Source organism: Pelodiscus sinensis, chromosome 31 (assembly GCF_052426305.1).
Source record: "Pelodiscus sinensis isolate ZL-2025 chromosome 31, ASM5242630v1, whole genome shotgun sequence".
NCBI classification, from domain to species: domain Eukaryota; kingdom Metazoa; phylum Chordata; order Testudines; family Trionychidae; genus Pelodiscus; species Pelodiscus sinensis.
The window spans coordinates 8,071,231-8,098,827 of record NC_143082.1 but is presented as its reverse complement, the minus strand read 5'-3'; the positions used below and the strand labels follow the sequence as shown (position 1 = coordinate 8,098,827).

At 52.2% G+C, this 27,597-nt stretch overlaps 1 protein-coding gene across 5 annotated transcripts; it reads right to left on the bottom strand.

Moving 5' to 3' along the window:
* Positions 1–1,415: 1,415 nt before the first annotated feature.
* On the bottom strand, positions 1,416–27,446 carry LOC102462791 (uncharacterized). 5 transcript variants are annotated; one of them, XM_089774703.1, is made up of 5 exons: positions 27,360–27,393; positions 19,430–19,872; positions 17,542–17,754; positions 3,768–3,920; positions 1,416–3,253 (listed from the first exon to the last, which is right to left on the bottom strand). In XM_089774703.1, exons 4-5 carry the CDS (start codon positions 3,874–3,876, stop codon positions 1,854–1,856), a joined length of 1,509 nt encoding a protein of 502 aa, XP_089630829.1. In that variant the 5' UTR covers positions 3,877–3,920; positions 17,542–17,754; positions 19,430–19,872; positions 27,360–27,393; the 3' UTR covers positions 1,416–1,853. The 5 variants fall into 5 exon arrangements, with proteins under 5 accessions (XP_089630829.1, XP_006112844.3, XP_006112841.3 ...); XM_006112782.5 differs by lacking the exon at positions 19,430–19,872 and adding an exon at positions 21,703–22,235 and having other exon boundaries at positions 27,360–27,378; XM_006112779.5 differs by lacking the exon at positions 19,430–19,872 and having other exon boundaries at positions 27,360–27,446.
* Between the last annotated feature and the right edge of the window lie 151 nt (positions 27,447–27,597).

The window sequence follows — 27,597 nt, the reverse complement described above, 5'->3', positions numbered from 1 at the left end:
TTTACATTTCCAGGCAGAAGAAACAGAGCCTGCTAGCAATTTCCATCGCAGTGGCTGGTGTGTCAGCACAGCGGGAGTGAGATTGGGACCAGAGCTGGGATCAAAGGGGTGATGCTTTGGGACAGCAAACTGCCCTCTGGGGCAGTACACAGCAAACAACTGCACCTGCTGAGATGAGGAAGATGGCTAGAAGGCCGGGCCCAGCGGGTAGTGATCAACGGTTCGATGTCAGGATGGCGGTCGGTTTCTAGTGGAGTGCCCCAAGGTTCGGTTCTAGGACCGGTTTTGTTCAACATCTTTATTAATGATCTGGATGAGGGGATGGATTGCACCCTTAGCAAGTTTGCGGATGACACTAAGCTGGGGGGAGAGGTAGATACGCTTAAGGGCAGAGATAGGGTCCAGAGTGACTTAGACAAATTGGAGGATTGGGCCACAAGAAATCTGATGAGGTTCAACAAGGACAAGTGCAGAGTCCTGCACTTGGGACGGAAGAATCCCAGGCATTGTTACAGGCTGGGGACCTACCAGCTAAGTAGCAGTTCTGCAGAAAAGGACCTGGGGGTTACAGTGGATGAGAAGCTAGATATGAGTCAACAGTGTGCCCTTGTAGCCAAGAAGGCTAATGGCATATTAGGTTGCATTAAGAGGAGCATTGCGAGCAGATCCAGAGATGCCATCATTCCCCTTTATTCGGCTTTGGTGAGGCCACATCTGGACTATTGTGTCCAGTGCTGGGCCCCCCCATTACAAAAAGGATGTGGACGCATTGGAGAGGGTCCAGAGGAGGGCAACCAAAATGATTAGGGGGCTGGAGCATATGACTTATGAGGAGAGGCTGAGGGACTTGGGTCTGTTTAGTCTGCAGAAGCGAAGAGTGAGGGGGGATTTGAGAGCAGCTTTCAACTTCCTGAAGGGAGGTTCCAAAGAGGATGGAGAGAGGCTGTTCTCAGTAGTGACAGATGGCAGAACAAGGAGCAATGGTCTCAAGTTGTGGTAGGAGAGGTCCAGGTTGGATATTAGGAAAAATTATTTCCCTAGGAGGGTGGTGAAGCACTGGGATGGGTTACCTAGGGAAGTAGTGGAGTCTCCATCCCTAGAGGTGTTTAAGTCTCGGCTTGACAAAGCCCTGGCTGGGTTGATTTAGTTGGGATTGGTCCTGCCTAGAGCAGGGGGCTGGACTTGATGACCTCCTGAGGTCTCTTCCAGTTCTATGATTCTAGGGGACAGCTGGCCCTTCTCACATAGACTGGCGCAGACCAGGGTGCCGACACTGCACACGTTCGCATACACGGTAGTGGCAACAAAAGCTCCCACACTGATAGCCTGGGTACCATGGCCCAGGTGCTTGTGCCCAGCAGGCATTCCCCACTGGGGCACTTGGTGCAGCTCACGCCACCCACTGCAGCACACCGGACATTTCATACGTTTATTTTTACTTCATGACAAAACATTTTAGAAAGTTCATTAGATGCCACCAACCCGCAGCCCACCCCACCTGTGCCTCCACCCAGCCCCTCCCCTGCACAGCTGTAGAGTGGGGTTTGGCTTGGCTGCAGTCACAGCCCAGGCAACACCAGCCAGTAAAAAGGGAGAAACATGGGGCTCAGGCACTGCCTTGATACAGTTCCCATTCCCTAAGCCTCATCCTGCAGGAAGCGCTGCTCCATGTCTGCCACTTGGGCCTGGAGAAGCTATGGCTACTGGCAACAATTTTACTCACACTCAGCAAACTGAGTCACCTGGCCCAGCTTCCACACTCCTGGGCAGTGGCCTCTGGGCAGGACTGGATCAGCCCAGCATAGGGGTGTGGGAGTCATCGGATGCCTGTGACTGTCCTCAGGGAGGGAATGTCACTCAGCAGCATGCACCCGCTGATGCAGGAGGAGGTTGGAGCTGCGGGTGTAGCCACGCCCACACTCCCCACAGCGGAAGGGTTGCTCCCCAGCATGGGAACGCTGGTGGCGGAGCAGGGCCGAGCGGTGTCGGAAGCAGCATCTGCACTGGGGGCACTCATGAGGTTTCTCGCCTGTGTGCCGCCGGCGATGCTCCACCAGGCTGGCCAGCTGGGCAAAGTGGCACCCACACTGGGCGCAAGCATAGGGACGCTCCCCACTATGTGTGCGCTGGTGCGCAGCCAGTGCTGAGCGGTGCCCAAAGGCCTGGCCACACTGGCTGCAGCAGAACGGCTGCTCTCTGCTGTGTGTGCGCCCGTGCTCCCGCAGGTGTGCCAACTGAGAAAAGCGCCGCCCACACTCAGCACAGGCATGCGGTCGGGTGCCTGTGTGGCCCCGCTGGTGCCGCAGCAGATTGGCACGGTCAGCAAATGCACGGCCACAGTCAGGGCAGGTGTGGGGGCGCTGGCCAGCATGGGCACTGCGCTGGTGTTGGCGCAGGTAGGAGCTCTGTGTGTAGCTGCGCCCGCACTCACCACAGCGGTGGGGGCGCTCGCCAGTATGCACTAGCTGGTGCCGCAGCAGTGTGGCACTCAGGGCAAAGGCTTTGCCGCACACCGGGCAGGGGAAGGGACGTTCACCTGTGTGCACTAGCTGGTGCCGGAGTAGGTGTGCTCGCTGGCGGAAGCAACGGGGGCAGTCGGGGCAGGAGTGGGGGCGTTCAGCACTGTGGGTCTGCAGGTGCCGTGCCAGCGTGGAGCGCAGCCCAAAACTCTTGCCACAGTGAACACAGGCATGGGGGCGCCGATTGGCATGGGCCCCCTGCTGGTGCTGCACTAGGTGGGCGCTCTGCCGGAAGCTCTGCCCGCACTCCCCGCAGCGGTAGGGACGCTCACCACTGTGCACTCGCTGATGCACCAGCAGTGCTGAGCTGCCAGCAAAGGCTTTGCCACATGCCAGGCAGGGGAAGGGGCGCTCACCCGTGTGTGCCCGTTGATGCGTGACCAGCGCCGCATGGTCACAAAAGCCTTTGCTGCAAGTGGTGCAGACATAGGGCCGCTCACCCGCGTGCAGGAGCTGGTGCCTTGTCAGCGTGGCACTCTGCCGGAAGCTCTTCCCACACTCACTGCATTTAAAGGGCCACCTGACTGTGGGGTCTGTGCACTGTGCCAGCTCTGCATCAGTGCTGCACCCTGGCACAGCCTCCTCCTCTCTGGCACTGCCTCCTGGTGCAGCCTCCTCTGCGCCCATGGTAGGGTCTTTGTGCCATGCTCCCCCGGCCAGCTCCACACCAGTTTTAGTGCCACCTCTTATTGGTGCAGCATCCTCTGGCCCAGCCATGCTTGCCAGCCTCTCACCTGCAGGAACAAATGGGCAATGAGGGATGCGCTGTTCCACAGGAGGCTGTCTAAGACTAGCGCCCCCCCACGGCAGACAGCCTGAAGCACCACCCATGTGGCTCCACCCCTTCCTGGAGCTGGGATTGTAGGAGGCAGTCACATCGCTTGCAGCTTTTTCAGGCTGCTGCAGACTCAGGAAGGCGTCGGCACCACCCAGCTCACATTCATGAGCTTTCTTTGCCTGTGAGTGGGCTAGAAAACATTTGCTTTCTCAGTGAGAGCCAAGATCTGGGTCAGAACTGCTGCTGCCTTCTCCCAGCGCTGCGTGAGTGCTAAAGCAAAGGGAACTGGTGGTGCAATAGATACAGTGGTGTACACACACCAGGGAAAAGGTGCTGACAATCCCTGAGAAGCGCAAGGCCAGGAGGGCTCACAGGTGGCTTTAGATGGTTTCAGCTGTGCCAAGCCCTCTCAACTGGACTTATTTATCCCTCACCTATTTGGAAGCCTGTTTGGCTTTCATCATCCTCACCTTTGCTGAGACCTGGGACTTGCAGCTCTTCCCCTCGCTCCATCTGCTGTTGGGATTGAGAATGGAGTGGACAGGATCCAGGTAAATACCTGCCCAGCATAGCGTTCATCTCCCACTCTTGGCTGGTCTGGACAGGACAGCCAGGACACACCCCTGGAAACACAGGAGGGTCAATTCAGATACAAATGATCAGCCCACTAACATAGGTAGAAAAATTCCCTGCCAGTTCCAGAGATGAACCAAACCAGCTCCGTGCAACATCAGGACTAGTGGGAAACAGCTCATCTTGTGCCATGAGAATCAGCTTTGTGCAACAGTGCAAGCCAGGGAAGTGCCGATTACTGGCTAGCCCAATCCTACCAGAGAGTAAGACTCACCCATGGGGCAGAGAGCCAGTGCTTCCCTCAGTCACAAGGGGTTGGCAGGGACTCCTGCACTTTCCAGCATGCCCAGGCTCTGCAGGAGAAATAGACCACGACCTTCCCAAAATGTCCCAAACCAGCTCTACAGGGAAAAGCTCTGTGGTGCTTCAGAGCCACAAAGCTCTGAGTAGGCACCCACTGGAAACATCTGGCAGCAACAGCCCATTCAACTCAAGCTAGGGAGGAAGTGCCTCAAACTGACAAGGAAACCCCTCTCACATCAAACCCAGACACACCTGGACTGACGCCCCTGCGGCTGCGACAGCCCCCCCAACTCCTTGGAATAAGGAGAGTCTCTGTTCTGTGCTTGTGCAGGGCCCAGCACCCTAAGGCCTGGTCTCCAAGGGTACGTCTACACTACAACGTTAATTCGAACTAACTTAGTTCGAATTAGTTAATTCGAACTAAGCTAATTCGAACTAACGCGTCTAGAACTAAAAACTAGTTCGAATTAGCGTTTTTCTAATTCGAACTAGCATGTCCACATTGAGTGGACCCTGAACCGAGGTTAAGGATGGCCGGAAGCAGTGCCGGCAGAGCATCAGAGGAGGACTTAGAGCGTGGAGCTGCTGTCTCAGGCTAGCCGAGGGCTGCGCTTAAAGGGACCCGACCTCCACCCCGGACAGACAGTTCTAAGGGGTGCCCCGCTTGCAAAGCAGTCCTGGCTTGGATTGCCCGGACTACCCACACTGGGCACATCACACCACTCGGCCATCAGCCCAGCTGCACTTGCCGCAGGCTGCCATCTGGGGAGAGGGGGTAATTGGGGGGCTGCAGGAGAGCTTCCACCCCCAGAAGCCCGCAAAGCCAGCCCAGTCCTCCCCATCGGGGGCTCGTACCCCATTCCTCCCTCACCTCCTTCCACTTACCCTTCCCTAGTCCCCCTTCTTATTGATGTACAAAATAAAGATAACGTTTCTTCCAACATTGACTCTGTCTTTATTGAACAAAACTGGGGGAGACTGGGAAAAGGAGGTGGGAGAGGGGAAGAGAAAGGCTGGGAGAGGGGAGGGCAACTAACATGATCAGGGGTTGGGAACAGGTCCCAGATGAAGAGAGGCTACAGAGACTGGGACTGTTCAGCTTAGAAAAGAGGAGATGGAGCGGGGACAGGATAGAGGTCTCTAAAAGCAGGGGTTGGGTGGAGAGGGTGCATACAGAAAAGTTCTTCATGAGTTCCCATAAAGAAGGACTAGAGGACACCAAAGGAAAGGAATGGGTAGCAGGTTTCAAACTAGTAAGAGAAAGTTGTTGTTCACAAAGCAAATAGTTAACCTGTGGAACTCCTTGCTGCAGGAGGCTGTGAAGGCTAGAACTACAACAGAGTTGAAAGGGAAGTGAGATCAAGTCATGGAGTAGTCTTAGCCAGGGGGTAGGAGTGGTGTCCCTGCCCAAAGTTTGTGGAAGGCTGGAGAGGGATGGCATGAGACAAATGGCTTGGTCACTGTCTTCGGTCCATCCCCTCCAGGGTCCCTAGGGTTGGCCGCTGTCGGCAGACAGGCTACTGGGCTAGATGGGCCTTTGGTCTGACCCAGGACGGCCATTGTAAGCTCAGGGCTCAGGGTCGAGGGTCTCAGTGGACCCCCTTGATTTTCATGCACACCTGCTCCTGGGTGGCCAGGCTGGCAGCTCTGATGCCCTAAACGGCCACTTTCCTGTGCCTAGTGCGGAGATCGTGGACGAGGTCCACGATGTCCGCACTAGCCCAGGAAGGTGCCCGCCTCTTGCAGTCCAGGGCAAGCTCCCGGGAGGCGCCAGCCTGGTCCCGGGAAGAGGGGGTGGGCTGGGGGACATCGGGTGGGTGGCTCTGTGCCGTGCCAGGTGCAGGGTCTTCTGGCTGGGTGCTGGCAGGCTTGCACCTGGCACGGGCACCGTAGCCAGCCCGTGCCCCTTTAAGGGGTCCAGGGCCGGGAGGGGGGCATAGAGTTTCCCTGGTGTTGGCCAGAGTGGCCACCAGGGAAACCTGGGGAGGGCTAGCCTCCCACTAGTTCGAATTAAGGGGCTACACACCCCTTAATTCGAACTAGTAAGTTCGAACTAGACTTAATCCTCGTAAAATGAGGTTTTCCTAGTTCGAACTAAGCACTCCGCTAGTTCGATTCAAATTTGAACTAGCGGAGCGCTAGTGTAGCGGCTATGAATGTTAGTTCGAACTAACATTGTAGTGTAGACATACCCCAATGGACTCTTGAGTGCTACTGCTGGCCAAAGAGCAATTGCCAGTGTCATGGGTTGAATCACAGAAGTCCTCTTAAGGTTGTTCCCTGGTGTACTGCTCATGCCACTGATGCCTGCCTTCCTGCTCTCTGGGGTTCCCCACCACTCTGTCCTACTAGGCCAGATTCTCTGGCCTCCCCCACCCAAACCACCAAGTTGGGGTTACCACCCACCTTGCAGACCAACACAGACACTAAACACGTTCAGCTCTGAGAGGGCTCAGCACTGAGGAAACCAAACCCCAAATGGGACTAAATCCAAAATAAATCCAGCTTACCCTGGGTTAAAAGTTTTGCGCAGAGAAAGTTCATAAGGCTCGCTTCCTTTATCAATGAAAGAGAGATATGCACGGTGTTGCACCCTCCCCCCGGTGACAATTATTTACACAGGGCTTGTTAATAAACAAAAGTGTTTTTATTAAGCACAAAAAGTAGGATTTAAGTGGATGCAAGTGAAACCAGTCAGATCAAAGTAAGTTGCTAAACAAAAAAAATGTTCAACTACTTTTAAATCTATTAAGAAACTTATTATACGCAAATTCTTATCCTGAACAGCTCAGGTAAAAAGTTTCAAATCAGAGTTGATCTTTATTCTGGCCTGAGTCTACAGCTTTTTAGAGTCCTTTGTTGTGAAGTATCCTCTAAGGGTGAGCCAACGAGTTTTAAAGGCCAGCTGAAGACAAAGGACTGATGGTTTCCCATTGCTTAAACCAGGGGTGGGCAAAAGGGTTGATCCGGCCCGCAGAGGCTCTGCTGCTTTGAAGCGTTATGTGCTGCTCGTGGGCCGGGAGGAGACATCACATGCTCCCCCGCCCCCAAGCCCTGACTGGCCCGGGAGTTGGGGAGCTGTGCGATGTTTCCTCTGCCCTCCCCCCGCCCTGCGAGGAGTGTGCATCACTTCAAAGTGCAATATGCTTGCACATGGCGGGGGCAGGGAGGACGCTTTGCACAGCTCCCCCGCCCCCAGACCCTGACTGGGCTGCATGTTCCTGGCGGGAGGGGGAGGAGAGAGGGCAGGAGGAGGCTTTGCGTGCTCCCCCGCCCCCAAGCCCTGATTGGCCTGGGGGGGGGAAGCATGTGAAGCCTCTTCACGCCCTGCCAGAGGCATGGGTGCCTAGTGGGAAGAGGGGGCAAAGGGGTCCCAAAAATTATTGCCCACCCCTGGCTTAAACAGACTTTCCCCCAGGGCGTGAACCCTTTCGTTCGGTACCTCATCCCCATGGAGAAATACCAGGTTTAAGGTGGTGTGGAAGCCTCTCCGTTCTGAGTGTGTGCAGGGCCCAACGCCTTAAGGCCCGATCTCCAACAGATTCCGACAGCAGAAGACATGGTTATATGTTCTTTCTATGACCAACCACAGATTGTTGGTTTGAGTACCGAGTCATTAAGATCCAGAGCGTCAGGGCTCTGCAGCACGTTGGAACTGTAAACAGATCCACACTTCAGAATTCATCACTCTGATTTCACAAACAAGAATGATACATGCACAGAAATAGGATTTGCAGATTGTAACATGAACATTGATGTTACATTGAGGTATTTTGTCTAAAGCATCTTCAAGTTATGCATATTTATAAGCCGATTTTCATAAAGCATGGGGGAGAGGGGCTGAGTGCTGCTACTGCAAACAGTACTCTCTCCGGGTATGTCTACACTAGAAAGTTAGTTCGAACTAACGGACGTTAGTTCGAACTAACGGAGCGCTTAGTTCGAACTAGGTAAACCTCATTTTACGAGGACTAACGCCTAGTTCGAACTAGCTAGTTCGAACTAAGGGCTGTGTAGCCCTTTAGTTCGAACTAGTGGGAGGCTAAGGCTTCCCAGGTTTCCCTGGTGGCCACTCTGGCCAACACCAGGGAAACTCTATTGCCCCCCTCCCGGCCCCGGAGCCCTTAAAGGGCCACGGGCTGGCTACTCACTTTGTGCCAGTTGCAAGGCTGCAAGCACCCGTGCCTGCACAGCCTGCACCTGCCACAGGATGAGCCAGCCATCCGAGGGCTCCCAGCCCTCCACTGCTCCCCAGGACCAGCCTGGCGGCTCCCGGGAGCCTGCCCGGGGGCGCAAAAGGCGGGCGCCCGCCTGGTCAAGTGCGGAGATCGTGGACCTCATCGAGGTTTGGGGGGAAGCCTCCAATGTCCACGATCTCTGCACTAGCCACCGGAACGCGGCCGTCTACGGACGCATGGCTGCCAGCCTGGCCGCCAGGGGCCACCAGCGCAGCCGGGAGCAGGTGCGCTGCAAGATAAAGGACTTGCGGCAGTCCTACTCCCGGGCCTGCCTGCCAGGGGCCGACCCGGAGGCCTGCCCCCACTTCCATGCCCTGGACCGCATCCTGGGGCCTCATGCCGTCCCTGCCCCCCGGGACGTGATTGACCCCGGGGCAGAGGGACCGCTCCTGGAGACGGAGGAGGAGGAAGAGGGCTCTGAGAGCCAGGAGCCTGCCGCCAGCCTGCCCAGGACCCGGGACCCCCGAGGCACGCCACAGACCCGCTCGCCTGCATCGTCAGAGGCCGGGGAGGTGTCCACCTGTGAGTATCCTCGTGTTCCCCTTATGTGTACGGGGGGCTGGGGCGAGAGGGAGCCCCGGGACCGTGCGCCTGGGCCTTGCCCACCACGGAGCAGCAGCTGGGGATCCTGCAGGGGCCCTGGCCTTGCAGAGGGGAGCTGGGTTTCACACACCTGGGCCCCTGGGGTAATTGACCGCTGGTCTTCTTGCACCACAGCTGCAGCACCTGGGCCTGCAGGGTGCACCACACCGCCTGCAGCAGCCGCCCGCGCCCGGGCAAGCAGGACAGCCAGGAACCAGGAGGACTACCAGAGGCGGCACCTCCGGTTCCTGGACCGACAGCTCCGTCTCCAGGACCACTGGGTCCAGGAGGACCTCAGGCTGCGCCGGAGGAGTCTGGAGGCCCTGGAGGAGCAGGGCCATGCCCTGCGAGGCCACCTCCAGAGCCTGCTGGACCGCTTTCCATTTCCTCCTCCCCCTGCTCCCCCTCTTGCTCCCCCTGCTCCTCCTGCTTCCGCTCCTGCTTCCGCTCCTGCTTCCTCCACACCCCCTGTCCCCTCTGCCCCCCCCTCCACAACCATTCCCCACCGACGCCCCCGGACCCGCAGTGTGGCGAGACGGGAGAGGCAGCCGGACTCCCACCCCTGAGCTTTCCTTTCCCTTCCTCCCTTCCCTCCCCTCCCCTTCCAGCTCCCTCGTCCCAGGTTTCCCCCTCCCTTCTCCCACCTTCATTCCTCCCTCCCCCCACCCCAGTTCTGTGAAATAAACAGACGTTTTTGTTTGAAAAACAGGTGTCTTTATTTGACAGTAGGTAGGGAGGGGAAAGGGGAAGGGGGGGTAGGGTGGAAGGGGCATGCAGGGAGAGGTCAGTCCTCCTCCTCCTCCACCTGGAAGCTCTCCCGCAGGGCTTCCCGGATCCGGATGGCCCCCCGCTGGGCTTCCCGGATGGCGGCGGTGCGGGGCTGACCGTAGTGTCCAGCCATGCGGTCAGCCTCAGCCATCCAGGCTGGCAGGAAAGCCTCCCCCTTCCGCTCACACAAATTGTGGAGCACACAACATGCCGCCACCACGGGAGGGATGTTGTGCTCGGCCAGGTCCAGACGGGTGAGGAGGCATCGAAAGCGGGCTTTCAGTCGCCCGAAGGCCCCCTCCACCACGATGCGGGCCCTGGTCAGCCTGTTATTGAAGGCCTGGCAGGAGGGATTGAGGTGCCCCGTGTAGGGCTTCATGAGCCACGGCTGCAGTGGGTAGGCGGCATCCCCCACCAGGCAGACGGGCATGTCCACGTCCCCGACCCTGATGTGGCGGTCGGGGAAGAAGGTCCCGTCCTGCAGCCGCTGGCACACGGAGGAGTTCCGGTACACCCGTGCGTCGTGTGCTTTGCCGGACCAGCCCACATTTATGTCCGTGAACTGTCCCCGGTGGTCACACACGGCCTGCAGGATGACGGAGAAGTACCCCTTGCGGTTCATGTAACGGGACGCCTGGTGTTCCGGGGCACGGACGGGGATGTGCGTCCCGTCGATGGCCCCCCCGCAGTTGGGGAAGCCGAGGGCGCCGAATCCCCGGATGACGGCGTCCGGGTCGGCGAGGCGGACCACCCTGCGGAGCAGCACCCGGTTGATGGCCTTGACCACCTGCGGAGAGAGACACGGCAAAGCGCCAATCAGTGGGGCGCCCGGGTGGCTGGGAGCGTGCGTGCCCTGGCAGTGCCCCGCGCCCCACTCCCAGAAGCAACCCCCCCTGGCGGCGTGTAGTACGGCCGGGACAGCCCGACCCCTCCGGTGCGGGGCGCTTTCGCCTCCTCCCGCCCCCCCCCTTGTCCCTGGGGCGGCCCATCCCCTCCTCGCAGCCCCCCTCCCCCCGGCTCGGTGGCCGACAAGTGCCGTACCTGCATGAGCACCGCTCCGACAGTGGATCTCCCCACGCCGAACTGGTTCCCGACGGATCGGTAGCTGTCCGGCGTGGAGAGCTTCCAGAGGGCGATGGCCACCCGCTTCTGGAGGGGGATGGCGGGCCTCATGCGAGTGTCCCTTCTGTGCAGGGCAGGGGCGAGCCACTCGCAGAGCTCCAGGAAGGTGTCCCTCCTCATCCTAAAGTTCTGGGTCCACTGTCGGTCCTCCCAGCGCTCCAGGACGATGCGGTCCCACCAGTCGCTGCTGGTGTCCAGACGCCAGACGCGGCGGGGCACGCCGGTGCCGGGGCGCCGCCGCGGCTCCTCCACAGCCCCCAGGGCGGCCAGGCGGAGAGGCAGGGGGCTGACGTTCCCCAGGTGGTGCCAGGCAGCCTCGAGCCATTGCTGGCAGGCTTGCAGCAGCAAGTCCAGAACGTGCACCAGAAGGTGCAGGGCGAGCCGTGGCTCCATGTTGCCACCTGCGGCGGCCCCCCCCCCGAAGGGAAGCACCGACATAGACGGGCACAGAGACCGACGCTTTGCTGTCCCTCGGCGAGGTTGGCAAGCAAGCAGGAAAAGCTGAGAACCGGCTGTCCAGGGGGGTCCCTTTAAGCACGAGCCTCAGATAGCCTCAGACAGCAGCCACACAAAGCAACTACTGACCTGATGCCCTGCCAGAACCGGTTTCAGCTGCCCTTAAATGCCCCCCTGCGTCCAATCAGTGTGGACGCGCTAGTTCGAACTAGCAAAACGCTAGTTCGAACTAGTTTTTAGTTCTAGATGCGTTAGTTCGAACTAGCTTAGTTCGAATTAACTAATTCGAACTAAGTTAGTTCGAACTAGCGCTGTAGTGTAGACGTACCCTCCCTGTCATAGACTCCTAGTATCTCAAGAAGTCATTTAGTTCAATCCCCTGCACTCATGACAGCACTAGGTATTATCCCTGACAGGTGGTCAGCAGCTGGCAGTTGACTCTAAGTGCCAAGCCCCTTGCAGGGTGGGAGGAGACTCTGTGTGCGCCCCAGGCCAATCAGGGCTCGGGGTTGAGGGGAGCATGCAAAGTCTCCTCCCACCCTGCCCCCATCCTGCAAGGAGCGCTTCTAAGTGCCATGCACTCCTTGCAGGACAGGGCAGGAGGAGACTCGCACACTTCCCCCCGGCCCCAGGCCCTGATTGGCCAAGGCCGGGTGGTAGAGTGTGAAATCTCTCACTCCCTGCCCTCTAGCATGTGGCACTTAGGGCTGACTCTAAAGCAGGGGTGGGCAAAAGGGCCTCTGCAGGATAGATGTGGCCCACCAAGTGGGTTGATCTGGCCTGCAGAGGCCTGGCTGCTCCCCTGCCCCATGGCCAATAAGGGGGAAGCGCACAATGTTTCCTCCACCCTGCCACCACCGCGCACTCCTTGCAGAGCAGGGGTAGGGCGGAGGAAACATCACATGCTTCCTCCCGCCCCTAAGCCCTGCCTGGCCTGGGGGCGGGGCAGCAGCTGGGTGGATCATGCCCTTTTGCCCACCTCTGCTATAGGCAGACACCAGTCACAGACACCAGTCACTCCCCCTCACTGGCAAATCTCGCCCACTCCCACCTTCGCCGCACCCTTCCCTCCTGAGCACACGTATGCCCAATGCCTGCCTTACTGCTGAAGCACCCGGCTTTACCGAGCTCCGGCTGAAGCCCGCCCCCTCCACCACGCTCGCCTCCAACCTGGCCTCGGCTGTTTACCAGGGGCCTCGCCATCCGGGATTCTGCTGGGAGGGGAGAGGGAAGGGGACACCTAGCGGCTGCAATGAAACACTGCAAGTGAAAGGCTCCCTGCCATTAACTGCAGGATGGCTTTGCTCAGGTAGGCCCTGCCTGCCTCACTCCTGACTTTCCTTCTCCCTCCTTCTCCCTGCCCCAATCCCAGTGTCCAGTCTAGCATCAGCAGGTTATAGCTCCTTATAAAGCCACTCTCAGGGCAAGAGCCCCTGTTCAGCAAGGTCCCCACCCTGCAAGCCGATCTGTGCTGCAAAGCCAAAGGACTCATCAGCTGGGTAAAAGCGTCAGAGGGGGAGCCAAGTTAGTCTGTAACTGGAGAAACTTAAGAAACAACAAATAGTCTTGGAGCACATGTTTTGTTAGTCTTTAAGGTGCTGCAAGACTATTTGCTGTTTTTTCATTAGCTGTGTGGGAAAGTGCCACCTGAGATGACCGATTGTATTCTGGAGAGAAGAGGCTATGCCAATCTCAGAGCCAAACCTGCATTTCTAGCTGTTATTCTGTTGTTCTTTCACACATAGTATGCACAAGCAATAGTCTATCAGTTGGTTGCAAACCCAGCACCCCTCCAGCTTGCTTATACAAACACCCCTCTTGAGACCCTACACCCAGCCCACTCCTGCACCATCTCCTGGAATAGTCGATAAGAATTCATGAGGTTAATTGATATTTAACATTCCTAGGACAGACACCTACCTCTAGCCTGCTACTGCTACTGCCTCCTCCCTGCTGGCTAGGGAAATTTCATAAACTAAGATGAGGAAAATTAAAGCGCTTAATCTGTTTAATAACTTAAATTAACTCCTTTCCTTTCTTACTGGTTATATTAAACCATTCTCCCTACCTGCAGCACTAGCAAAATGGGTTGGGCATAATTACATAACTAACGGCCAGTAGCATTGAGTCAGGTGGGCCATGGGCCAAAAAGTTTGAGAACCACTGACTTAATATATGGTCATAGAATTTGGTAACCTCTATCTTATAGCTAGAACAATTCTACCTGCTTTCCTTTAAAATTCCCCAAAAACCATCATAGACATTTGCAGCTTTCAGTGTGATTATGTTTGTGGAAATGCACAAAATTGTTCCAGCTGTTGTATGGTATGCTAATAGCTTTGAAGTTATCATGATGCCTTTTGCTAGTGTTAACGCAAATAACGTTGATGATTTCTAGTGCACTAATCAATAATGGAAACATTTGAAATCTGAATGTTACACTCAAGTTGCAGATGACAGAACGAGACGCAATGGTCTCAAGTTGCAGTGGGGGAGGTCTAAGTTGGATATTAGGAAAAACTGTTTCACTAGGAGCGTGGTAAAGCTCTGAAATGGTTTACCTAGAGGTGGAATCTCCATCTCTAGAGGTTTTAAGGCCCATCTTGACAAAGCCCTGCCTGGGATTAGTTATTTGGAGTTGGTCCTGCTTCCAATCCTCATCTTCTGTGAGGCCACACGGAAAACAGGGCAGAAGGATTTTTGTGGTGGAGTCGTGCAAGATTTACACACTGCTTGCTATTTTAACAGAGATTCATACCTCAAGCTCTGGTGTAATAGTAGCACCATCCCTGAGTTAATAATTCTCAACCCTCAGCACTCTGATTTTACTTGCATACATCTAAGATTCACCTCACTTAAAAACTACTTGCTAACACAATCAGCCATAAAAACGTAGCAGTGTCACAGCCACACTATAATATTACTTTTATCTACTATATATTTGAGAGAGTTTGCGTGTCTGTCTTTCTGTCCATTCATCTGTGAGTCTGTTTGTTCAAGAACTCCTCCTAAATAATAAGAGAGCCACCAAATTTGGTATGTAGCTTCCTCTCATGATAAATTAAAGCCAGGGCTTGGTTGTGCCAAGGCAATAGGAGCTGCCTGGAATACAGTTGTTTCCCATAAAACACAAAGAATGGGATCTGCTAGTAGGCACTGTTATACTTCAGACTGCCCACAAGAGAACAGGTGCAGTGGTCAGAGTGTGGCTGTTGGGATGTTGCAGGCCTCCGTACATGGGTAAGGTTCCTGTGCTATTGAGCCACCAGCCAGACAGCACAGCCCACCTTGCCTCTGCCTGCTCCAGAGAACCAGCACCAGGGCACCGCAGCTTCTGCCTCAACAGGAAGCTACTGGCTGGGCCAGTCTCAGGAAACCACCGACTGGGCAGCACAGCCCTGCTGTCCCCAGCAAGCTCTGGGGAGCCAGTGGCCCAGCAGTGTAGACCCCCGCCACCGTGGCCACCCCTGGAGATCAGCCAACCTCTTTCACGCCCCCGCCCCCCTGTTCTGAGCCCTACACCCTACAGGCCCTGCCCTGAGCTCCTACTCATTCCCAATCCTGAGTCCTGCACCCCTTACCTTACCCTGAGCCCAAAACCCTTGCCACATTCCCAAGACCCTGCCCTGCCATTACCAGGCCCATGATGTGTTCTTCTCCACTCAGCTCAGCTTGACCATCACTTTGGTTTTTAAAGGAAATCCTGACCAAGGGTGGGAAGGCCATCCATCTTCCTGGTTCATTTAAGTTTTGAGTCACTGTATCTGTTTTTAACCACGTAGTATACTGAACTCACATGAACTCCTGTCTTCATTTCTTACTAAGCTTTTGTTACTTTTGAGCTATGCCAACAAAACTGTGTTTGAGTTAGTGTGTGCTAACTCCACTGAATGTGGTAAACTGCATTTTGTTTCTTTAGCTGAGAAAACAGGCCGTATTAGTCAAGGCACCAACTTCCCTTGAGTTATGCTCAACCTCTCTCGCTGCCCCAGCCTCACCTCCATGGCACTCCTTCCTTCAAAAGCCTGTGCCGCACCTCTTCCTGCCCCACTCCGCTGCAAACTCTGTGGCTACGTCTACACTGGCATGATTTTGCGCAAGAATTCTTTTGCGGAAGAATTCTTGTGCAAAAACTCTTCCAGAAGAGAGTGTCTACAATGGCATGTGCCTTTGCGCAAGAGCATCCATGCCATTTTAACCGTAGGGCTTTCTTGCGCAAGAAATTCATGTTGCCTGTTTACACTGGCCTCTTGCGCAAGAACAGTTGCGCAAGAGGGCTTATTCCTGAGGGGGAGCATCATAGTTCTTGCGCAAGATTTCATACATTAGAATGTCACTGTTCTTGCGCAAGAACTCACAGCCAGTGTAGACAGCCAGCAAGTTTTGGCGCAAAAGCAACCGCTTTTGCACAAGATCGCGCCAATGTAGACACAGCCTGTGTCACCTTTTCACTATCTCCCTCCCCGAGCACACCACAGCACCACTCCACCCCCTCCCTCCTGGAGCCTCCCGCATGCCACAAAACATCTGGGGTGCTGAGAGCAAGGGGAGACGTTGGTCAGTTGGGACTGTGTGACAGGGCATCTGCCCCGCACTGACCCTTTAAGGGCTAAAATCAGCCCTGGGAGACAGCTGGGAGAGTGATGCCTGTAGCTGAGGGCCCAGCTGGGGCTGTATAAATTAGAGTTCCTAGAGGGAAGGAGAACACAGATACACTCTTGCTCACTGAGTGACTCACTGAGATAGAGCTGTGTGGGAAAAAGCAGGCAAAGTTGGGGAGTTCTTACCTGACCTCACTCCCAGGCTGCAGGGCCTAGGAAGACCTGAGGCTGCAGGGAAACAGCCAGAGTAGGCAAAGGCAGAAGGTCCACACCACCCTCCAATGTCAGGCTGCAGTTTGCCCCTGAGACAGGGGCTACATGACTATCAGTGGGTCACTGAGGCAGGGTGGGCTATGGGGGAGTGGGGATTCCAAGTGTGTGTCTGTGATAAGTGCTGCCAGAGAGGATCATGACGTACACCTATCCCAGTTGGCTGCAGGCTGAGTCCCTCTCTCCCCGCAGGCAGAGCCCCAGGGGCAGGAGCACTGTTGGGCCCTTAGGGCTGTAATAAGAACAGTGACACAACAGCTCCCAGCGCTGAAGAGTACCCCAGTCTGAGAAACGCTGATCTAGCAGGGAGAGGGAGAGCCAATGGCTAGCACTGAAATGAGAGCAGTTCAGACTGGCCACAGGGTGGGGCAGATTATCCATCTCCCGCAGGCCACTGGACCATCAATACATGTATGCTCATGTATGGCCACCTTTCTCTTTCCCCCAGATCAGGCAAAGACACTCCCTAGCACATCCCTCTTTAAACAAGTTACATATTGCCTCACTGCTGGGGCAGGTACCACCCTCTAATGGACTATTCACCACCTACCACATGGTGCATGTTGGTTCAGTCAAAACATCTTTACCCTTTTTCTGCCATCCTGACCTTACTTTAAGAGAGGTCAGCGTCTTCCTGATCGCACTGGGGAATGTGCTGGTGCAGAGGTGTTCCGGTACCACCTATCTGCATTGTGTTCGTGTGCATGTCCTGTGCCTAGCACCTCTCAAGAATGTGTTTCTGCAATATTGGCACGTTCTTGGCCAGATTCAGTGGGCAAGTCCTCTCTTGTGCTCAACCTAGCTTTGCTTTATATTGGCCACTACTTTAGCCCAGGCCTCTCATGCAAGGGCTTAAGTCGCAGGCTCTTTTCCCTCTGCAACAGTGGCATCAGCATGGTTGCTGGGTAAGAGCTGAGTTGTACACTGACCTGGGAAGGTGGTTGGAAGGAGGACTCGTTATAAAATCTAGTGTCTGGGTGGTGAGTCAATGGCTGGGATGACTGAGGAGACTGCATCTCTGGCTTGGTTAACAGTGTGGTGAGACAGAAATTCACTTTGGCACTGGCTTGGTATAACCTAATGATAGAATAACCCCGCTCTGGGGTGAGACTGCCTGTTTCACAGCCATCTGTCCTGACTGGAACCCTGAGCTGCAGTGAGAGTTGCCAACCCCCCAGAACCGTATTGCTTGTAATTGGCTCCGATTTCCCAGTGCCCACTGACAGCATTCAGGGAAATGTTAATAGGCTATTTTAAGAAAATGACATCGCATCATGTTGAGGAAAAAAGCCCGGCTTGAGTCAGAGTTGCAAACCCTGGCTGACACTCACTGAGGCATAATGTGACGGGCTGCTCCTTGAATCTCCTCCTTTCTTCATGTCTCAAACGCTCTTTCCTCCGTCCTACCACTAGCTGCTCTTTCCGGCTGACACCTGGCTCCGCGGTGAGTGTGCCCTGTAGCTTGTAGGCAAAATTCCTGTTTCACCCTCTTCCCGCATTCTCTCCGAAATCTCCCACAAGCGAGTTCCAGGAGGACCGTGTCCCTATACACATTAATAAGCGATTGATCACCTTCATAGCCAGAGACATTGTTTCCCTCAGCCGGGGGGGCTGGGACAAACCCCCCACCCCTCAAGCGTCCCAAGTATGGGGCCTGGAGCAACCCTCACCATCACAGGCCCTGCCCCCCCCGCTCCAACCCTGCCCCAGCTGCACTCCATTTCCTGAAGCCTTGCCTTTAGTCTGCCTCCCCCCACTGTATACCTTCCCCCAACCCCTGCCCTTGCTCTACCTCCTCCCACTCCGATTGAACCACTTGCTGGAAGCCTCCTGGCCTGGGGGCAGAGTGTCCCCCCCATCCCTCCCGCACACTCACCACCATGGTGGAAAGCATGACAAAGCAACGTGTTCTGCTCTGCTCCTCCCTGCCCACTCCACTCTCCTTTACTGTGTGGTGGAAAGCTGAGTGCCTTGGGCCAGAGAATATATACAATGAAAATAACAGTATTTCACATACCCACACATCTACTAGAACATGCTATTAAGTGTGCTTAGCCACTGTATAAAAACCTGTGTCTGTCTGTACATACTTTTTAACCTTACTAGGGGGCTGTGCCCCCCCCCCCCCCATCAGAGAGGCCCTAGCCCAGTGATCACCAACCAGTAGATCAGGATCTACCGGTAGATCCTAGAGCCTCTGACAGGGGACCCTGACTGGTCTGGCCATCTCGCTGTACGGTGTCCCACACCAAGACGTTTGTCTCTTAAGCATCTCTCATGACTTCCTGAAGAGGAGGGACTTGACTCCAGTGGGGATCTGAAGGACCTTTGGTTCTCCTGTTCTCTGGGATCACTCGATAGGAGACACTTGGATCCAGTGCTCAGACAGCTACAGGAACGTATCAGGGATGTGCCATCCAACATGCACTGACTTGACCATCCAGCTTTAAATTGAAGGGACTCTCTCTCATGTCCACCTGTCCTCTTCATTCTCAGCATTTCCATTCACTTCCAGTTGCTCTAGTCTTCATTTCTGTCCATTCCTCTTCCCATCTCCATTATTGTTTCTCTCCATTTACCCCCAGACTTTCTTTTTCTCTCCACCTCGTTCTCAGGCTGTCTGTCTCTCTCTCTCAGCTGCTCCTCCTCTTGAGGAGAGGGACTACCCCCTCTCCATAAGACGACTGCCAGGGCCATCTCAGGCACTGCAGGGCCTGGAACAACCTCCCCCAGCACCATAGGTGTGCCACAGACTACCATCCCCACCCTGCCCTGCCCTCCCACTCCACCCCGTCCCCGAAGTCCTGCCTCTTCTCTGCCCTGCCCCATCTCTTCCTCCCCAGATCCATGCCCAGACCTGAAACCCAAGCAGCATGAGCTAGATTACCAGGGGGCTCTGGAATGGACTGGACGCAGCAGCTAACATCCCCCCTCCCCCACTTCAGTGGTGGGAGCTGGAGCATCCTGGCAGACTGCTCTGCCCCTGTCCTAGCCTGCTGTACTCCGCTTCTATGCAATGGTGAGAAGTGGAGCATGTGGGGGGGAGGGGAAACTTTTGCTGCTACCCTGCCACCACACCCCTCCAGTAATTCCCCTAGGCTGCCCTGTGCCCTGTCCTTAGGATGGTTGAGGTGGCTGCTGAAGCCCCCCCCCCCCCCCAAGTGTGGGGCCCTCAAACTGTCCTATGCATGGGCTGGCTCTGATTGACAGCATCCTCACCCTGGAACTATGGGGGCAACAGGGTCTGCCGCACCCATTGGCTTGAAGAGGTTTCCATTATATACCGTTTTCATATAGCTGAAATGGGTTTCAGCACGCACACATCCCAAACAAATTGTTCCATGCCGTCTGCCATGATCAGATGTTAAATCAGATCCTCATACAGGGTTGAGTTCATCCAGCGTATTTACGTTAGCATTCTCATTTCAGCAGTAGTATAGTTCCTCTCTTTCTGCTCGGCCAGAATTCCAGCCCATATGTCAGGGTTGAATATGTTATGCACTTTCCCATTCAGTTCATTGAACGTATCTCATTGCAAGGAAGTGCTGAATGAGCGCTCCCCTGACATCTAGCTATGAGCTGTGGAAAAGCAATCTACACACACACCCATGGGGAGATTGCTGATGATCTTTTTTCTGGTTGTTGGACTCCCCGTTTCCTTCCTACTGGGGCAAAAATAAAAATGTGTTGTTATCCTTGTGTGAATAATGCAGGGCAGAAGAACTATAGTATACTTGGCATAGCCCAATTGAGGGACTCATCCTCAACTTGCTAGCTAGGACACATGGATTCCAGAACTCAGTAGGAAAAGAGGCAGGTGGGATACGTATGTGTATCTGGTTGTGTGGGTCTAGACAATCCTTGGACCTTTTTCCACTCCCTTATGAGTAATTTAGTTAATTTAGACACCCCCCCCCCCTTCCATTGGAAGTCTTGTTATGCACCATGGAGCTGAATTCACTGATACCTAGGCCTCAGTGTTAGCTCTGTTTTGGAACATTTAGGACAAGAGCCTTCCCAGTATGTACCATCAGTAAGGCTAACACTGGAATCACTGAGCGCTGCATGCCTGTAGAGCGATGATTAGTTGGCAGGGGAGCTGAAGAGCTGTCCATGACGAGAAGGGATCAGCAAAACAAGTAAAGAACCTTCTTACACGCTAACAAGCACCTAGGGCACAAAGTAAACTGCAGCTGCACCGCTGGATTCTGGGCTTGCTTGGCCAAAAGACAACAGTGGGCAGGTGCAGGGAAGGGGGAGGCATTTTTAAAGGGACTATTGTTGCTGCACTTAAGATCCTGACGGAAGAGAACACTGCTCAACCTACCTGTGGTGTGGTTCTTTGCTCATGGGCTACGTCTGGACTACATCCCTTTTTCGTAAAAGGGATGTAAATTAGACGTATTGCAATTGCTAATGAAGTGGGGATTTAAATCTCCCGCACTTCATTAGCATAAAAATGGCTGCCGCTTTTTTTCCCACACGGAGCTTTGCTGGAGGAAAGTGCCAGTCTAGACGCTGATCTTTCAGAAAATAAAGCCTTTTTCTAAAGATCCCTTATCCCTGTTGAAATAAAGGATAAGGGCTCTTTCAGAAAAGGCTTTATTTTCTGAAAGATCAGAGTCTAGACTGGCACTTTTCTCTGGCAAAGCTCCGTGCCGAAGAAAAGCGGCAGCCATTTTTATGCTAATGAAGTGCAGGGGATTTAAATCCCCTCTTCATTAGCAATTGCGATATGTCTAATTTACATCCCTTTTACGAAAAAGGGATGTAGTCTAGACGTAGCCATGGTGTATGGTTGGATGTTTTCCCAAAGTAGTGCTTGGTCACTTCCCCCCTTTTAATAAAAGTTTCAGTTCTACCCTCAGGATCTGTGCTTGTCATTGCTGTTTGGTGTTGCTATTCAGAGTCACCAAGGGGTAGTGTGTCATGGGGTGGGGAGGGAGGGTTGTGTATTGTATTGTGGAAGAGCCATCCCTAGAAATTTGACCCAGCCCTTGTTGCTGCCAGCTCCATGTAGTCTAGACATATCCCTTGTGTCAGATCCCACCACTGAGCAGAATGGCTTTGATCTTCCTCAGAGACTGTGGTATGTCCTAAACCGTCTTAGGACTGGTCCAGGCAGGTGCAGAAGTGGAATCTGTTGCCATCTCCACTTTGTGAATGTGGCAGTCCGCAAACTATGCACCATATTGTTGTGGAATGCCCAACACGAAAATTCACTGGCTCATCGGAGGACAGCCACAATCTAACTAGTGATGCTGTTCATTGGCTGGAGAGCTTGGACATCCAACTTTGATGAAGAACTATAGCTTTGAACACGATGTTCGAAAGAAGAAGACAGCTCAATGCTGAACCAACATATCTGACTCCTTGTACAAATATTATCTCTAGCCCAGATATTTTTACTGGCTTTTCAGTACCTCCCTGTTAATAAAACATATAGTCTGTCATTAGTTGCCTGAATTGTATCACATTCAAGTACCACAAACCTTGATCCCTTGACATCCCTTTCCAGTGCATATTCATCTTCACAACAAAGCATAATGTCACTGGTGAAAAGTATGTTTCTCAGTCTTTTCTCAGAAACTCTTTCCAACAATATTATTTTGAGACTAATGAACTTAATGGATTGGTAACACAGCCCCCGAAAGCTTGAAGATACAAATCAGTGTACTTTTCTTCCACTTGGACATTTTTCCACTAGAAGAATATGTGGGAAAAGATCATCTTTATCCAGTCCCTCAAGGTCTAATGCTTGAATTGCCTTGATTACTGTATTATCTGGTTCCAAGGCCTTCCGATAGTACATCATTGCTAGTGTTGTCTGAGTCTGCATCCTGAGGCTGAGAGTAGTAAATGGCTCGATAGCCCTCATCACCGGAGTCTTAAGACAAGTGCCCCTCCCTCTGTTTCCAGTCTGGCGCCATGTTTCCAGGATGTCTGCTTTCCAGGCCTAGAGTCAGGTCCAGGTGTTAAGGGACAAACCTTTGTCTGAAGATAAAACGTGTAAGGGCACAAAGGTCTGAAGGTAAAAGGTGGAGAAAGGAGATTGAAAAACTGAATAAAATTAAATAAATTAAAAAGAGAATGGAAAGGAAGATGTCTAGAGAAATAAGCAATAAAAGAATAAAATGAGAAGCGAATGAAAACATTATAAAGCAAAATAAAATTAAATAAATTAAATGATGGCAACTAGAGATATGAGCAGGAAAAAGGAGAGGGGACAAGAAAAACAATAAAATGAAATAAATAAAAAACTAAATAAAATGAAATAAATGAAATGAAATGGGCTACATGAAAGAGGAGAGAGGAGCAGCGTTATCCATAAGATGGCTCTAGGGAAATTATAAGACTCCGAGAGGCTGCGCGTCTGCTGAACTAGCCTTGCCGCTCGATCTGAGCCATCAGAAACCCACTCAACCCGCTTCTTCTGCAATGCTTTCTTTCTTAAGAAACCTGTTCCATTACAATACGAGAGCCAGCACAAATGTCTAAAACCATACACCGATAATAATGAGTCTGTAAAGTTTGAAGCCAGGAAATTAGAGACCATATGAAAGTCCCAGATTTGCTTTTAAGATTGTTTTCCAAAGATATTAATGCTTGAATACATCTTGCCATTAAAAAAAAACACTGCAATAACTTCCCAGGATTAAAACCACAAGCCTTTAAGCGTTTTAAATGAGGATACTGTAAAGCTTCACTCCATGAATTAGCTATCATAAAATGAAACTTCTTGGCTTTAAAACACATGCAAAGAAATTATACACACCACAGGTGAACTCTTTTTTTAAAATTTAAATGAGTCAAATGTCAGTTTCCATACAAGTTAGAAGGAGTAAGCTAATAGCCTTCTCTCAATGGAGCAGAAAGAAGTTTACTTTGCACTTTTAACACAGACATGCCCTTTGCTTTTTACGCAGGAGTTGGCTAAACATCTTTAGCATGGGAAGAAAAGATATGGAAGTTTTTAGCATTCACTCCTGAAATTTTTGTATAATGAGCAAAAAATTTTAACAAATACAAACTGATAACTATAGTTTTTTTAATCAATTTTATTTTTCCACTTTTGAAAACTTTTCCACTATTTGTTCTCCATTGAAGAATTTAATACATCATGCAACTGAAAAACAACAACTCTGAACTAACTTCCTAGGGTCAGTTTATAAAAGTTTTTAATGTGGATACGCTAAAGCTAGAGCCCATAAATTAGCGATCATAATATGGAGGTTCTAGCTTTGCTTTAGAACACGTGCAAAAATTATGGAGACTATAGGTGAGCTCTTTTTTATTTTTGGTTTTCTTAATTGCCAAAGGTTAAATGCTTGCAATAAAAGTTAGAAGGAGTAAGCTAATAATCTTCGCAAGGTAGAGCAGAGAGAAGATTACTTTGCCCCACTTCCTAAAAAAGATAATTTAAGTGCTTTTTAACAGATCTAAGCACTTTGTTCTTTAGGCACAAATTAGCTAAACATTCTTAAGCGTGATTTGAAGTTGTTTTACAGTTTGTTTTTACTGCGATTTTAGAGTAATTGTTTCTTTACCAGAAGTAAACATTTCGGGTTTGGGTTTTTTTGGCACAAGAGCGATACACATCTTTAGCATATATATCTAGGAAGAAAAGATAAAGACATGTTTGGCAAGCACCCTTGTAAATAGGGCAAGGGATGGCGTCATTATTACTTACAGGCTTGACGCACATACATTTTAACAAGCACAAAGTGAAAGCAATGTTATTTTTTTCTAAGGAATAAGCCATTTTCTATTCCAATTTTGACAAACCTTTGTCCTTCATTGAATAGTTCAATTCATGGTGCATTAAAAAAAAAAACTGATGTAATTTTCCAGCATTAAGAGCACAAACCTTACTCTGGGTCAGTTTATAAAAGTTTTAAATGTGAATGTTGTAAAGCTAAACACCGCTATACCACAACTTAGCTATTTTTTATTTTTGGATTTCTTCATCTTTCAACCTGTTAACTTTTAGTGGCAATTCAAATTGAAAGGAGTAAGCTAATAGCCCTCCTCTAGGTGGAACAGAGAGAAGTTTTAGACAGGATACAACGGGTGCTTTTTACCATTCATAAGCACTTTGTTTGTTAGGCACAAATTAGCTTGTGACGGGGCGGCCGGGGCAGTGGACACTAACCCCGCGCCCCGCACTCAAGCTCCAGGTGGCGTAGCCGCCGGAGGATCGGGACGGCTCTGCTGTGCCTGTTCAGTGGCGGCTGCCCGCGCAAACGCCGCCGGCCCCAGAGTCAGCCGCCCGAGGGCGGGGCCGCGAGTGGCCCAAGGCGCAGGCGCCGGCGTCCCTGGAAAGGGCACCGGCTTTAAAAGAGGATTCCCTGCCTGGAAAGAGGAGGGAGGGCCCCAGACCCGAACCCGGACTCGGACCCACACCGGTAGAGCCACGCAGGCCCCCGCGGCAGACCAGAGCGGCGGGAGGAGGTGAGCCCCCCTGGCAGGGAAGCGGCGGACATAGACGGACCAAGATGGAGGAAGGAGCCCAGGACAGGGTCGGGGAGACCCGGGGACTGGTGAGTTGCGGCTATGGCCCCCCCCCGGTCGGGCATCGCATCGCAGACGCCTACCCTTAGGGTCCTGGGCTGGGACCTGGGGAGAGGGTGGGCCCAGGTCCCCCTCCGCCTCGGAGAACTCCTATAAAGACTGAAAGTGCAGGTGCAACTGGTGACTAAAGGCGGGGGCCCCTTTAGTGAGAGATACTTAAGGGGGAGGGTGTGTGACAGGGCGTTAGCCCTGCACTGGCCCTTTAAGGGCAAACCCCAGCCTGAAGCAGGGCTGGGGAGTTTAGCCCCAGCTGGGGCTGTATTAGGGGATGAGGGCCCAGCTGGGGGCTATATAAAAACCTGGGTGGTGGCTCCCAGGAGGAAGGTCAGTGAGGGCCTGGCTGCTGGGGAAGCAGGAGGTTCCCTGGAGCTAGGGCCGGGCCAAACAAACCCCCAGGCTGCAGGGCCTGCATAACGGCCCGGTGGAGAAACAACAACCCCCGGAAGGGGGGCTCAGATGGACTTGGGCACTGCCGGAGGGCAGTGTGGCGAAGAGGACGACGCGGCCTGGAAGAAAGAGGGGAAGCCCTGCCAGAGGGAAGGTACTCTGCCAGCAAAAGGAGCTGGTCCCGGAAGCAGATGGCAGACCCCCCGCTACAGTGATAAGTGAAACCCCCCACATAGCTAAACACCTTTTACCATGACTTGAAGTTGTTTTACTGCAGTTTTTAACAGAGACAATAACTGCTTTGTTATTAACCAGAGGTAAATGTTTTTTTTCTTTAGAAAGTGAGACCGATGTATATGTTTGTCATGTATACCTGGGAAGATAAGATAAGGCAGTGTTTAGCAAGCACTGTGAAGTTTTTTTACATAAGGCAAAAGTTACTACGTATATGAAAATGCACTCACATTTTTTAAAACAATAAATTGAAAGCTAAATTAAGTTTTCTAAGGATTATATCACTTTCTATTCCAATTTTGACAATGGTTCCATGAAATATGTAGTGTTTTGTTAAAACAAGTACAAAGAAATGATGCACACTACAGATGTGCTTTTTTTAAATTTGGATTTCTTTATCTTTCAAACTGTTAAATGTGTTGGCAATTCTAGTTGGAAGCAATAAGCCTCTTCATGGTCAAGAAGCGAGATGTTTACTTTGCCCTAATTTTTAACATATATATAGTTGGTGCTTTTTTAACAAAGAAACATGTTTTTAGGCACGAATTAGCCTTTAGCATAATTTGAATTTGTTTCAAACTGCGTTTTCCTGACATTTATAACATTTTGGCTGCGTCTAGACTGGCAAGTTTTTCTGCAAAAGCATGTGCTTTTGCAGAAAAACTTGCCAGCTGTCTACACTGGCCGCTCGAATTTCCACAAGAACACTGACTTCCTACTGTCTGAAATCAGTGCTTCTTGCGGCAATACTATGCTGCTCCCGTTCGGGCAAAAGTCCTTTTGTGCAAAAGGGCCAGTGACAGCTCAGATTTGTTTTGTGCAAAAAAGCCCTGATCGCAAAAATGGCGATCCGGGCTTTGTTGTGCAAAACCATGTTTAGATTGGCACGGACGCCTTTCCGCAAAAAGTGCTTTTGCGGAAAAGCGTCCATGCCAATCTAGACACTCTTTTCCGCAAATGCTTTTAACGTAAAACTTTTCCGTTAAAAGCATTTCAGGAAAATCATGCCAGTCTAGACACAGCCTAAGTGCTTACCTGTTCAGCGTGAGACTGAATTTATCTGTGAAATTTGGGAGCCAAATTACTGAAATCAATCATGAACATTTCTTTCGAATCTCCATGAATTAATAGGAATGGAAAAATGCCCCCAAATCACTTTAATTTGGTTTTCAGTTTCTAGACTTGATTTATATCCTCTATCAGCCTTTTGTTTTCTAGAAGCCTTCTTTTCTAGTCTTTTTTTATTTAATTTTATTCAGTGTTTCATGCTAATTATAATTCATAGTTTAGCGTAGCTTCACTTTTGTGCATCAGTTGTAGAACGTGTGCACATTTCTTGCTAATGAAAATATATTGCATTCAGGATATATTCATGCAAAGCTGGCATTGAAGTAACTTCTTTGCATGTGTTTCAAAGCAAGCCTAGAAATTTCATATGATGCTCAATAATTCACAGGTTGAGGCTTTACAGCTTTATAAACTCACCCTGCTTAAAGGCTTGTGGTTTTTACTTCTGGGACATTATGGCAGGGTTTTTTAATCGTAATTTGTATTGAATGGCGGGAGGACAAAGGGGTGGGAAAATAAAATGCCTTTGGGGAAAAAATCGCTTAAAAGCAAACCTGGGACCAAAGGTTTCATGTTCTGATGGCAAATTGCCGGGCCAGACTTACAGACCCCTCACGAGAACCTCTGGGTGTGAGCTTTGAGCGATGTGTGCAGGGCTAGCGCTGAACTGAACCACGTGTCTCTAGGAAGAAGAGACGGGACTGCCCTGGCCCTGGCTCCATCCCTACTGCGCTCCAGAGCACCCCCCGTGCAGCCACGTGCCTGGAGAGCCTTTTGCAGCCGTGGCCAACCCGAGGCGCGAGCCGCATGCGGCTCCAGCCCCCCTGTGGCTCGAAAGCCGCCCCCGCGCCCCCCAAGCGGCCCTCCCCTCCCGGCTCCCTGTGCTGACCTGGGCAGGGGAACCCTCCGCCGGCCATGAAAGCTGTAGAAATAAAGATGGCTGCAGGCAGCGGGAGCCTGCTGTGCCCAAAAAGCCTCAAAACGCGTTTAAATGTGGTTTCTTAAAGGGGCAGAGCCTTTTTTAGAGCTTTTTCTTTCTTTTTACCAAACGCGACCAGGGGCTCCTTTTAAAGGTCCTTTTCATAGGTGTTCATTTTTTTAAATTGTATCCTTTGGTATATGTGGTT